This window comes from Trichosurus vulpecula, chromosome 2 (genome assembly GCF_011100635.1).
Source record: "Trichosurus vulpecula isolate mTriVul1 chromosome 2, mTriVul1.pri, whole genome shotgun sequence".
In the NCBI taxonomy this organism is placed as follows: domain Eukaryota; kingdom Metazoa; phylum Chordata; class Mammalia; order Diprotodontia; family Phalangeridae; genus Trichosurus; species Trichosurus vulpecula.
The window spans coordinates 103,033,097-103,045,833 of NC_050574.1; the positions used below are offsets into that span (position 1 = coordinate 103,033,097).

Sequence of the window (12,737 nt, forward strand, 5' to 3'; positions counted from 1 at the left end):
TTTCTGTTGTTAAGTAGGCAGTCAAACCTTTTGTAACCTTTTAACAAGATTGGGAACCAAAATGGAGGATACCGTTCCAAGCCTCTCTAATTCCACAGTTTCAGATGGTCTAATATAGGTTTTAGAAAGAATCTGATAAGCAATATGTTCCTAAGTGTGATAATTAAAATCTGTTATATACTGTCACTTTAAAATTGTTGGCAGTAGATTAGCTGGGAATAGTGAATCCCGTAATATGAAATGCTTGAAATAAAAAGCCCTTGTATAAAATATACTACTAAATCACTGAAATTGTAAATTAAGGTTCCATGTGATATTATTTGGAAAATAGATCCAGAGGTAATAGAATTTTTCTGGTCTCATTTTAAGGGAAAGTCATCATCATGATCATCATTATGCTATATGGGTCAGGAAGTTTGTTAGTAAACTGAGTTACCCCAGTTATGTGATTTGTAATGTGTTAAAGAAAAGTGCCTGAAATTAATTTGATAATTTATTGTATTAGAAATATGAACACTTCTCTAATTCTTTTGGGTTAAGTATTTAATTATTTAAAGACTGATGTAAATATGTTAAAAGAAATCAGTAGCAGATTAGTAACTGAGTTATGGTGTCAGTATTTTAAGATTGCAGCATTTAGCCCCAAACTTAATTTAAATTGCAGTGATTTGACTTCAGTTAAGAACTAGAAGTTGTAGAGAAAAAGACTTTTATAACTCAGTCTTTAACCAGCTGTAGCTTAAAGGTAAGGTTAGATAAGTATCTGATTAATCATGTCCACCCACCTTTTAGGACAAATCAGTAGGTAGCCCTTATTAAATCTAACACTACACAAATACTAGATATGGTAAAAATATTGGTAATATCTTAAAATTATTCAATTATTATAAAATGTAATTATTTTATAAGATCTTCAATTATTTAATTATTATTTAATTAACTTCCTTTGTGAGAGCTCTGAAGGTTTCTACCTGGGGAAATTGGCCATGTCCTACCAGCATTAAATCAAATTCCTTAGGTTTCTTCTTTGCCTGGGTCTAAAGCTACAATTCAACTTAGAATCTCAGGATATTTTAGCCCAGCACACTTTAAGCTAATCTGATGATCACAGGTGTGATTTCAGGTGTGTATTTCCTAGCACATGCAGTTTGAAATTCCCAGGAGGATGGGAATTGGAAGTTGCATTATTTAGGGCAGTTCTTTACCTAATAAATTTCAAAGGTAAAGGAAGCAGGTGATTGGGAAATGATCCAGCTCTTTAAGAAAGTAGGGTGAAAGATTATACAGAGCTGGGAATTGTCACCATGTATTGTTTAAAAAAAACAACAACAACAAAAACCTGGACCACCGCCATGCTCAAGTCTCCTTATTGGACCATAATCTATTGTCTTTTCACTTCTCCCTCTGCCTTCTCTTACATAACTCCGTTCTTTGTCTGCTGACCTCTAATCTCTCTATGCCTCAATTCTCTCTCACACATCTCACTTGCATTAGCCACTCTCTCTTCTCCCCATGTTGACTCCTTTGTGAACCAATTCAACTCTATGCTATCCTCCTCTTTTGAATCCCTAGCCCTGTTATCATATCCTAGATTATGCCAAGCCACAGCCTTGGGTCACTCCCAACATTTGTAGTTTTCAAGCTTGTACACGTGCAACTGAAGGAAGGGGGAGAAAATCATGTAACCATTCTGACTTGGTCCACTACAAACTTACATTGCTTAAGTTCAACTGGGTCCTCACTGCTATTAGGCAATCCTACAATACCATCCCTTTCAACTCACTATCTCACTCTCCACAGAAGCTCTTCCAAACCTTTTCCTCCCTTCTCAAACCTCCCATAGCTATCCCTTCCTTTACTCTCTCAGGTGAGAACTTTTCCCCATATTTTACAGAAAAAAATTGAGGCTGTGTACTTTCTTCTCCCTTCCCTCATCTGTCATTCAGGTTCCATTTGCCACTTACTGTTTCTTAACCCCTGTTTCATGTGGTAAATTACCTTACACCTTACCAAGGATAACTCATTACTTTTTTAAAGTAATCCTGTTCCATCCCATCTCCTACCTCCTACAACTGATTACCTATTCTGTTATCCTCACTCTTTCGCTTACTTTTAATCTTTTCCTTTCCACTGGCTTATTTCCTGTTGCTTACAAACATGCCCGTGTCTCCCTATCCTGGAAAAAAAAAAACAACCCTCTCTTGATCATTCCATCCCCAATAAGTATCATCACATTTTTCTTTATCTCTTTGTAGATAAACTCCTCCAAAAGGCCACCTATAACAGGTGCCTCCATTTGTCTCCCCTTGCTCCTCTTAACCCTTTACAATACAGCTTCTGACCTTATTATTCCACCAGAACTACTCTGTTTCAAATGATCTTTTAGTTGCCAATTCCATTGATCTTTTTTCATTACTCACTCTCCTTGACCTCTCTGCATCTTTTGACAAAATCCATCACTCTGTCCTTGACACTCTCTTCTCTCTAGGTTTCTGGAACATCACTTTCTCTTCGTTCTCCTCCTACCTATTTGACCACTCTCTATGTCTCCTTTGCTGCATCCTCCTCCAGATCACACCCTCTAACCATGGGTTCCCTCAGGGTTCTGCCCTTGTCCCTCTTATCTTCTATTTTATTAACTGCTTCACTTAGTGATCTCATCAGTTGCCAATGGTTTAATTACCGTCTCTGTGCTGGTGATCAATTTCTATGCTAACCCTCAATCTTGCATCTCCAACTGCCTTAAAGACATCTTGAACTGGATGTCCAAGAGATATGTTAAACTCAATATGTCTAAAACAGACCTTGTTATCTTTCCCTTTAAAGCTTCTCTGCTCCTTACTTTCCCTATTACTATAGAGAACAACACCATCCTCTCTGTCAGGCTTATAACCTAGGAGTCATCTTGGATTTCTCACTGTCTCTCTTCCCACATCCAAACTGTTGCCAAGGCCTGTTGATTAGACCTCTGCAAAATCTTTCTATTAAGCCAGCTGCCTTCTCTCATAGAACACTACTTCTACACTAGTATAGGCCCTCATTACCTCATACCTTGACTACTGCTATAGCCTGCTGCTGGGTCTGCCTGCCTCAAGTCTCTTCCCAGTCCAATCCATCCTCCATTCAGACACTAAAGTGATTTTCCTAAAACACAAGTCTAATCATGCCACTGCCCTATTCACTAAATTCCACTGGCTTCCTATTGCCTCTAGGAGCAAATACAAAACACTCCGACATTCAGAGCTGTTCATAACTTAGTTTTCAACTACCTTTCCAGTCTTATACCTTACTCCTTACTATACTCTTCAATCCAGTAACACTGGCTGCATGGCTGTTCCTTGTACAACATTCTCTATTTCTTAGCTCCATGTGTTTTTTCTGACTGTCCCCTGTGCCTGGAATGCACTTCTTCTGCTCTGTCTGCTTAATTCCATGGCTTCCCTTTAAGTTCCAACAAAATTCTTCCTTCTACAGGAAACCTTCCCTAACCCCTCCTAATGCTAGTGCCTTCTCTCTTGTAATTATTTCCTACTTATCCTGTATATAGCTTGCTTTTTATTTGTTTGCATATTGACTCCCAGTAGGCTGTAAGCTCCTTGAGGGAAGGGACTGCCTTTTGTATCCCTGGCATTCAGAACAATGCCTGGTACGTAGTAGGTGCTTAATAAATGTTTAGAGGGATTGATTAATTGATTGCAGTGACTGTACTCAGCCCTCTTCCTCATCTTGACTAATGATGAACCAATTCAACTCAATATTCTCTCCTTCTCTTGAAACCCTTTCCCCTTTAACTAATCAATGATGTTGCCCTGCCAAATGTGAGCCTTTGATTACTCCCACTGACCTCTGCTTTAGTTCTAAGTCATGTGGAGGTGAATGAAGCTAATGAAATCCTGGGAATCTGCCAAGTCAACTACAAATTTATGTTATGTAATCTGAACTAGGCCCTCATTGTGGCGAGGCAGTGCTTTTAAACCTCTCCAATCTACTTTTCCCCATGGACCACAGAAGCTTTTCCAAAGTATTTCATTCCTCCTCAAGTCTCATGGCTCCAGCTCACTCTACTCTCATAGCTGAGAAACTTACCTCATATTTCACTGAAAACAAACTAACATAAGGCCATCCAGTAAAGGCTCTCCATTCTTTCCTTCTCATCTGATCTCATTCATACTTACACCCTTTTCTCACACAACATAGTAGCCCTTTTCCTTCCCAAGGCAAAAACCTCTCCGCATGTACAAATGATTTCATTCTATCCCTTGTCCAGAAGATTGCTTCTTCTCTCATTCCTCCTTTCTTACTTATCTTTCTAACTCTCCCTTTCAATGGGATGCTTTCCTATAGCCTACAGACATGCCCATGTGAGCAAATCTTTGGTAACTTGATTAATACAAATTAAGACAATTTGGTATTGATTGATTTATTGAGCTTTCATTTTACACCCTCAAATTGGCAAGATTAAATAATGGGAATAGGAGCAGCTAACAGAAGACAGGAATTTTGAAAGCTTGGTGTTGGAATTATGGTTTGGGTCAAGCATTCTACGGAACAATTTGGAATGAAGATCTTTAAAGGACACAAAATGTCCTAGTTCTTCAAGGTCCAGACATAAAGGAGGCGTATACCAAAGAAAAAAATACTACATGTAACGAAATATTAATAACACATTTTTGTGCTGGCAAAGAACTAGAGAAAAAGGCTGATGGTAAGAATATTATTTGAAGAATGGTTTAACAAATTGTGATACCTGAATGGAATGAAATATTACTGTGCCACAAGATAAAGCAGACAAAATAATAGCAGCTAGCAATTTCATAGCACCAAAGTTTTTCAGACTTTAGAAATATTACTTCATTTCATTCTCACAAAAACTCTGGGAGGTAGGTGTTATTGTCCTCATTTAATATCATTAAATACTATTTGATTGTCACAACAACCTTGCAAGGTAAGTGCTAAGATCCTCTCTCCCTCCCTCCCTCCCTCCCTCTCTCCCTCCCTCCCTCCCTCCCTCCCTCCCTCCCTCCCTCTCTCCCTCCCCCCCTTCCTCCCTCTCTCCCTCCCCCCCTTCCTCCCTCTCTCCCTCCCCCCCTTCCTCCCTCTCTCCCTCCCCCCCTTCCTCCCTCTCTCCCTCCCCCCCTTCCTCCCTCTCTCCCTCCCTCTCTCCCATCCATAATGGCTTGCCAGTTAGAGGAAAATTGGAATAGATGCAGAAATAAAGTTGATGCAAAAATAAGATTTCAATAAACAATATTCTTTCAAATAATTCTCATACTCAAAGTGTTTCAAAGAAGGTATAAGGGAAAAATCTCTATTCCTTTTCATTCCATATATACACATATATATATACACACACATATACACACACATATACACACACATATACACACACATATACACACACATATACACACACATATACACACACATATACACACACATACACACACACATACACACACACATACACACACACATACACACACACATACACACACACATACACACACACATACACACACACATACACACACACATACACACACACATACACACACACATACACACACACATACACACACACATACACACACACATACACACACATACACACACACACTCCATCTCCCTCTTAGCAAATGTGATTTTCAGTCATTAATCATCAATTCTATTTGTGGAGCATCTGTTTTCCTGATAAGAAAGCCTTCAGAGAGGAAATGAAAATACCACTTTAAATTTTCTGAGCACAAAGGAGGTAAAAGGGCTAGGTGAGCAGTGTGAACTCTTCCTCTTAGGTCCTTGGTCTGTAAATGCCTTGGTTCTTGACTCTACTAGGAAGCAGTTACCAATGTGTGAACAAGCTTCAGGTCAAGGTGATAACCAGGAATTCACATCTTGAAGGAAGAAGGGACTTCAGGATTCCAGGGATATATAAAAGGACTGGGATAAGGCAGACTCAGAGATTCCCTGTGTGCGTTGTAAGCAGAGAAGAAGGCAGAGCCTGAGGTTGAAGAAAACATCTCAGAAGAAACAAAGGTAAGTTTCACAATGAAATATATTATTTGATTGTCAAGGATGTAAGTACTGGGCCCTGAGGAGTGGAGTGAATAGGGGTAAAGGGGCATGCTCCTCTGTGATGAATTGGAAAAAAAAAATGACCCTGGGAATTAGGTGCCTGAAGCCAGCAAAGGGAGAAGAGGAATGGAATGCATGTTGATAGGTTAGGCAATAACAATACGGTCCAATTAGGAAGTTAATTTGGCTGAGCCATAAGGAAGATTAGGAGGCAGGGATGATTAATAACTTCCCTCTTTAATTATCCCAAATTGCTCCCTTTATGAATTTTGCAAATGCTCCTAAAAGCATCAACTCCTATATGATAGAATAATCCAAGTCACTAATAGCAAGAAAAATTCAAAGGTTTGACCTCACACCCCCAAAATTGGCAAGATGAGATGAGAAGAGATGGAGATAAACAATGCTGAAGGGGCTGGGGAAAGACAGGTACACTAAGGCACTACTGTGGAAACTGTGAGTTGGGTGCTGGATAGCAATTTGTAATTATCCTCAAAAAGTGTCCAGACTCCCTACATTTTGACCCTGAGATCTCAATCCTAGGTATATATTCCAAGGAGGTTAAAGCAAGAGAAAGTAATGCCACATATACAAAAAAAAAATCATCACAACTCTTTTTCCTGGTAAGCAAAGAATTTCAAACAAAGTGGGCACTCATAGATAGATTGGAGATTGCCTAATAAACAGTGGGCATAGAAGAGTATGGACCAATATTGTTACAGCAGAGAAACAAGGAAGGCATAAGCTCTGATGCAGACTAAAGTAAACACAATCAGGAAAACCATTACAGACTACAACCATGCACATACAAGGGATGAAACAAAGCTGTAGTTGTAATGGCTAATCTTGGCCCTAAAGAAAAGTTAAGAAATGGTAACTCCTTCATTTCTTTGTAAGACATGTTTTAGGGGCAGCTAGGTGGTACGGTGAGTAGAGCACCAGCTCTGGAGTCAGGAGGTACTGAGTTCAAATCCAGCCACAGACACTTGCTACACTTACTAGGTGTGTGACCTTGGGCAAGTCACTTAACCCCAATTGCCCTCCCTTCCTTCCAAATAAGAAAAAGAGAGAGAGGAAAAAAACCTAAAAACAAAAAAAAAACCCACATGATTTATGTGTGGTTTGGTTAAATGCAGGTCTGATGGAAAGGAGTGGAGAATTTTTCTATATGACTGAGGTATGAAAGTGAAAAGCACCAAAAAAAAAGTTTGAAGATATTGAAAGAGATGGGGAAGGAGAGGAAGATAGGAGAAAGAGGGAAATGGAGAGAGTTATTTATGAGGTATCATAATTGAAATTGTCAACAGGGGTTGGGGGAAGACAACAAAAAGAACAGCAAATTTCATCTAAATAAGATAGTGTTTCAATGGAGTTATGTTAGCTGGTATAGAGAGGTTTAGGAGATTGGAGAGTAATCAAAATGCTCACCTATTTCTCATCTCAGTTCCCCCAACTGCATAATATGAAAAATTCAGTCTCTCCTTCATACCCATTATACTAGGAAAAAAAAAAGAAAACAAACCTAAATGAAATGATAAAGTTGATAGACTAGAAGTGGCTATGTACTTGGGGAACTTTTGTCCCCAGACTCAGTCACTGACCTTTCTCATTCTCTTTCCTCAGAAACATGGCTTCTGCCCCAGAGCTGATTGAAGACCTCCAGAAAGAGCTCATCTGCTCCATCTGCCTGGACTACTTCACAAACCCAATGTCCATTGAGTGTGGCCACAGTTTTTGCCATGGTTGCCTCAGCCGCTTCTGGCAGGTAGCCTCAACCCCTTTCTCCTGTCCAGAGTGCAGGACGGTCTCTCAGCTAAGAGATTTCAAAGCTAATGTGAGACTTGGGAAACTGGCAGCCATTGCCAAAAAACTAAGACCTCATTGTTTTCAGTACCCTGAAAAATATGGCAAGTGTGAGGTACATCAGAAAGTGCGCACGCTGTTCTGTGAGAATGACAAGAGCCCAGTCTGTGTGTCCTGTTCTCGGTCCAAGGAGCATGAGGGTCACAAACTCTATTGCATAGAAAAGGCTGCTATGAACTGCAGGGTGAGTAATGGATCCGTCACTCCATCCACATGTTCATTTTCAATTTTCATAGAAACAGTCCTAGAAGGAGATGTGGTATTTTCACAGGCTGGCCCCTGTACTCTAAGGACTCAAAAATACTCTTGGGAAATTGAAATGTGCTATGTGTTCTCTGGCCTCAGCCTGAGCCTTTCCTGAGATCAACAGAAAATTTCCTTTAATGTTTAAGAAGTTACTCTAGTTTTAGTTGAAATGCCCTGTTGTTTTATGCTCTGTTCTTTTTAGAGAATGGATTCTGGGAATCTGAGATTGTCAGGGCCATCTTCACCTGACGCAATGATTAGCATCTCATCCATCTCATCTACTACAGAGAGGGCCAAGAAAGTTAACCAATGTTTCTTTTCTTCATTTGACACTAGAAGGTTATGTCCTCCTGCAGGAGGATAGGACAACAAAAGAGCAACTACTCTTATATCTCAGAGTTATGCTTTCTGAAGGACTTGGACATTGAACCACTGCCCACATAGACCATGGGATCCCAGAATGAACTTTTACCTGTAGCTTCAAAACTAAGAGCACTCCTGTTTTATTGTTAATCAATCTCTCAGCCATTCATGCATGAGTAGGTTTCACTACTTAGAACTGAAACCTCTCAGGGATGCAAGAATTCATGTTTTCTTTTTTCTTTTTAAATTTATATAATTTATAAATTTATAGGAGAAACTCCAAGAAACTATGACTAATTTGTGGAGGAAAGCTGAGAACATTGTTGAACAAATGGCCAGCGAGAAGATTAAATTTGCATTCATAAAGGCAAGTATCTGTATTTTGATTCTTCAGGATTTAAAATGCACTGTCTGCTGTCATCCCACAACTATCCCTTTGGGAGAGGGAGTGGACATATTGGTCCTCACAAATGAGGACACTGGGTGACCTGTTTTTTCCCCAAAAGCACATAGCTGGTAAGTGGCACAAAGAGCATTCATAGCCAGGTCCTTAGGTTTCAAATCAATTGTGCTTTGCCTTATAGAAGATAGAGAAGACCTTTGGAAGGAATGTGGTGGTTTCAAGCAGGAGAAGGCAAGAGTGTGCTTGCAGCACTAAGTGGGATGCAGTGGGGACAGTACAGAGAGGGTACTCACTGTCTATGGCCAGCCTCAGTCACAGAAATGAACAAAATAAAAATCCAATCGGAAACTAAAAAGGTTATCGCTCACCTATTGCCATTTAGTATCATGTCATTTCCTATATTCATCAGTCTCATCTCTTTCTTTATAGGAGGAAATAGAAATTCAAAAGAGGAGTATTTTGTCCGAATTCCGGAAAATGAAACAATTCCTAAACGAGGATAAGAATGCATATCTATCACGTGTGCAAACACAGGGGATGGCCAATTTAGAAGGCCTGAACAAGAGAATTAATGGATTGTACCGTCAGGATCAAGAATTAAGGAAGAGGATCACAGAATTAGAGGAGGAACGTAAGAAACCAAATGTGGATTTGCTCCAGGTAAAACCACAGAAAATAAGATGAAGAAACGTAAAAGATAAAGTTAAGAGATGACAAGATGAACAATCCATTTCTCAAAGAAAAAGTGCAATAATAATTCCATTATTCCTCTGTCCTTTTCCCAGTCCTTCACCATATACAGGCTAATTTCTCCTCTTTCCCCTTCCTTTACCCTTTAGTAATAATTTCAACTCTACCCTATTTTCTATGTGCAATTCAGGGAACAGAGAGACCTGGGACATAGAGAGAAAGAAAGTGATACATAATGAAGCTGGAACATAGCGGGGAAAAAAAGTAATGTAAAGTGAACCTGCAAAGATAGGCTGCAGCCATATTGTGGAGAGTTTTAATGGCCAAACGGAAGGCCATTAAAGGTCACTATTTTATTACTTAGGTAATAGAAAGTCACTGGAATTTAATAGAAGTGATCTGCAGTTCTAGGCAGATGACATTCGATATCGAGACAAATTAGGAGGTCATACTAATAGTTGATAAGAGGTGAGGAGGGCCTAAACTTAGATGGTCATTGGATGAAAGGAGATAAGGGGCAAATGTGAGAAACATTGCAGAGCTAGAAAATGCAAGATTCCCTCCTATTCTCTGGGTCCCTTCAAGGCAATGAATAGGTGATCAGTTGCAAAGTCTCATTTTCTTAAGTCAAATCCATCTGTCATTATCCTAACCATATATTAATTTTTTTCTCAGGATATGAAAGGAGTGTTAAGCAGGTAGGTTTACTTCTTACTTCATCAGAAAGCACTAAAAAAACTTTTTTTGGTCCAATGGACCTTGACTGGAGCACTAAGGACTGTGCCATTGGTTCTTTGATAACTGGTGACATAAACTTGACATTTGTTTTTTTTTTCCTAGGAATGTATTTGTGCTGCAAAAGGAAATAGAGACCTTCCATGTATACATGAGTACCCCTCCCATTCCTGGAGTTATGAAATGGATTTTCAATTTTAAAGGTGAGTGAGAAAATCAATACTAAAGAGCCAGCACATCTCCACATCTTGTCCAACTTTCCTTTGGGTCAGAACCCATTTGGCTTTCACAGAATCCTAGAATGTCATGATTGGAAGGAATCTACCTCAGTGACCATCTAGTTTACCTTTATCCAAATATCAATTCACTCAAGTATTTGTCCAGTCCTTTTTGCTTGAAAACACATCATGAAGAGGAGCCTGATAATTCCAAACACAAACCAGTCTTTTTATAATTAATTGTTTCACTACCAGTAAAGTTTTCCTCAGGTTAAAGCTAAATTAGCCTCTTTGCAACCTCTAACCATCTCTCCTTGATCTGGCATCAGAGGCCAAACAGAGAAAAATTTAATTTTCCTTTCATATCAAAACCATCCATGACTTCACTACTACATGGCTGCAAAGTCTTTCCCAATTTTTTTCCCCCAAATTTTCCAAATTTCCCAAATAAGCATCTAACACAATCTTTTAGCTACTAGACAAACCAAAGAACATATTGTTCCTCATACTATGTTGCTGTGCTGATCTTTCCAAGTTACTTTTTTTGGATATCACTGTGATGGTTACTTCTTGGTGTAAACACCTGTCCCTCTGTTCCCAGTAAAAAACACAACTTTGATGTTACCATTTATTAAATCAAACCTTCATTTCTCCACAGTGAACATCACTCTGGATTGCAACACAGCTGCTCCAGGTCTCATCATATCTGAGGATTTGAAGAGTGTGAAATATGGAGGTGTCCAGAAGGAAGCATCTGACCATAGTTGGAGATTAATAGGTTTTGCACAAGTTCTTGGTACTCAGTCCTTCATTTCAGGGAGATATTACTGGGAGGTGGAGGTGCCAAATAACACTCTCTGGTGTGTTGGCATCTGTAAAAAATCAAAAGAGTCTCAAGACTTCTTTGTGCTTAGGACTGTACAGATATACAAATCCCACTATCTTTATGCCACAGCCCAGCACAGCCTTTATTCTCAAGTCCACGTACAATACCGCCAGATCAGTGAACCCAACTTAAAGGTGGGAATTTTCCTTGACTATGAACATGGAGAGATATCATTTTATCATGTGAAAAAGAGATATCTAATTTATACTTTCCCTATCACTTCATTCTCAGGACCCGTCACACCCTTGTTCTGTCTTTCTAAGAAAGTCTTGGCAAATGATTGCTCTCTCACAATCTGCCCCTAATTGAGAGAAATCAAGAAATAGACACTTATAGGGGCAGCTAGATGGCACAGTGTGTAGAGCACCAGCCCTGGAGTCAGGACAACCTGAGTTCAAATGTGTCCTCAGACACTTGACACACTTACTAGCTGTGTGACCTTGGGCAAGTCACTTAACCCCAATTGCCCTGCCTTCTCCCCTCCAAAAGAAAAAGAAAAAAAAAAGAAATATACACATTGGCCAAATGGACTTCAGGCACTGTATTACCCCAGTTCCTGTGTACTCTGTTATATGAAAATAACTATACTTGCCCTGCTACAGACACCTTTTCCTATTTCATTTTAATATATTTTCTGTTGACCCCAGTAAGCTATGTCACATCAGGAATTGCTTCATTATGTTCTTTGTACACCCAGTGCCTAGAAAAAAAGTTGTTGAGGTTTTAATAAATGCTTATTGAATTGGATCAAATGTTGTTAATTACTCATAGGTACATAAGATGACAGGTATTAAGCTAGAAGGGAATTTGAAGCTAGGGGAACTGAATGTGCCACATTCAGATGTAGAAAAGTCTAATAGAATAATAAATAATTAAAAATTAAGAACTTAATTTTATGGAAAAAATATGTAATTGGCACCTACTGATTCATAAATGGAACTCACAAAAAGTATGTATTTTTCAACTCTGAATGCATATATATACCATGCTAAGTCTTAAAGAGCCCCTAAATAAATGGAAAAAACACATTAAAATTCAATCTTTATTGACTATGAAGCAGTAATGACTATAATCAATAAGGAGAGTTTTAGTCAAGATTCACCCTAAAGACTAAATAAAATAAGCCTAAAGCAAAAGTAGATATAAAGAAAAATAATAGAATCAATAAAATGGTTTGTCAAAGGAAATGACAACAATGAGGTATCAAGCAAAAGTTTTGGACTAAAAACAAGTCAGTCCTTAAAAGGAAATGTGTATTGAA

The 12,737-nt window shown here is 38.9% G+C and overlaps 1 protein-coding gene across 1 annotated transcript; it reads left to right on the top strand.

Annotated features, from left to right (window-relative positions):
• Window positions 1–7,699: 7,699 nt before the first annotated feature.
• Window positions 7,700–11,781, top strand: LOC118837395 (probable E3 ubiquitin-protein ligase TRIML1). The gene is made up of 5 exons (XM_036744252.1): window positions 7,700–8,119; window positions 8,816–8,900; window positions 10,308–10,335; window positions 10,478–10,575; window positions 11,249–11,781. The coding sequence occupies exons 1-5, from the start codon at window positions 7,700–7,702 to the stop codon at window positions 11,779–11,781; spliced, it is 1,164 nt and encodes a 387-aa protein (XP_036600147.1).
• The last annotated feature ends 956 nt before the right edge of the window (window positions 11,782–12,737 follow it).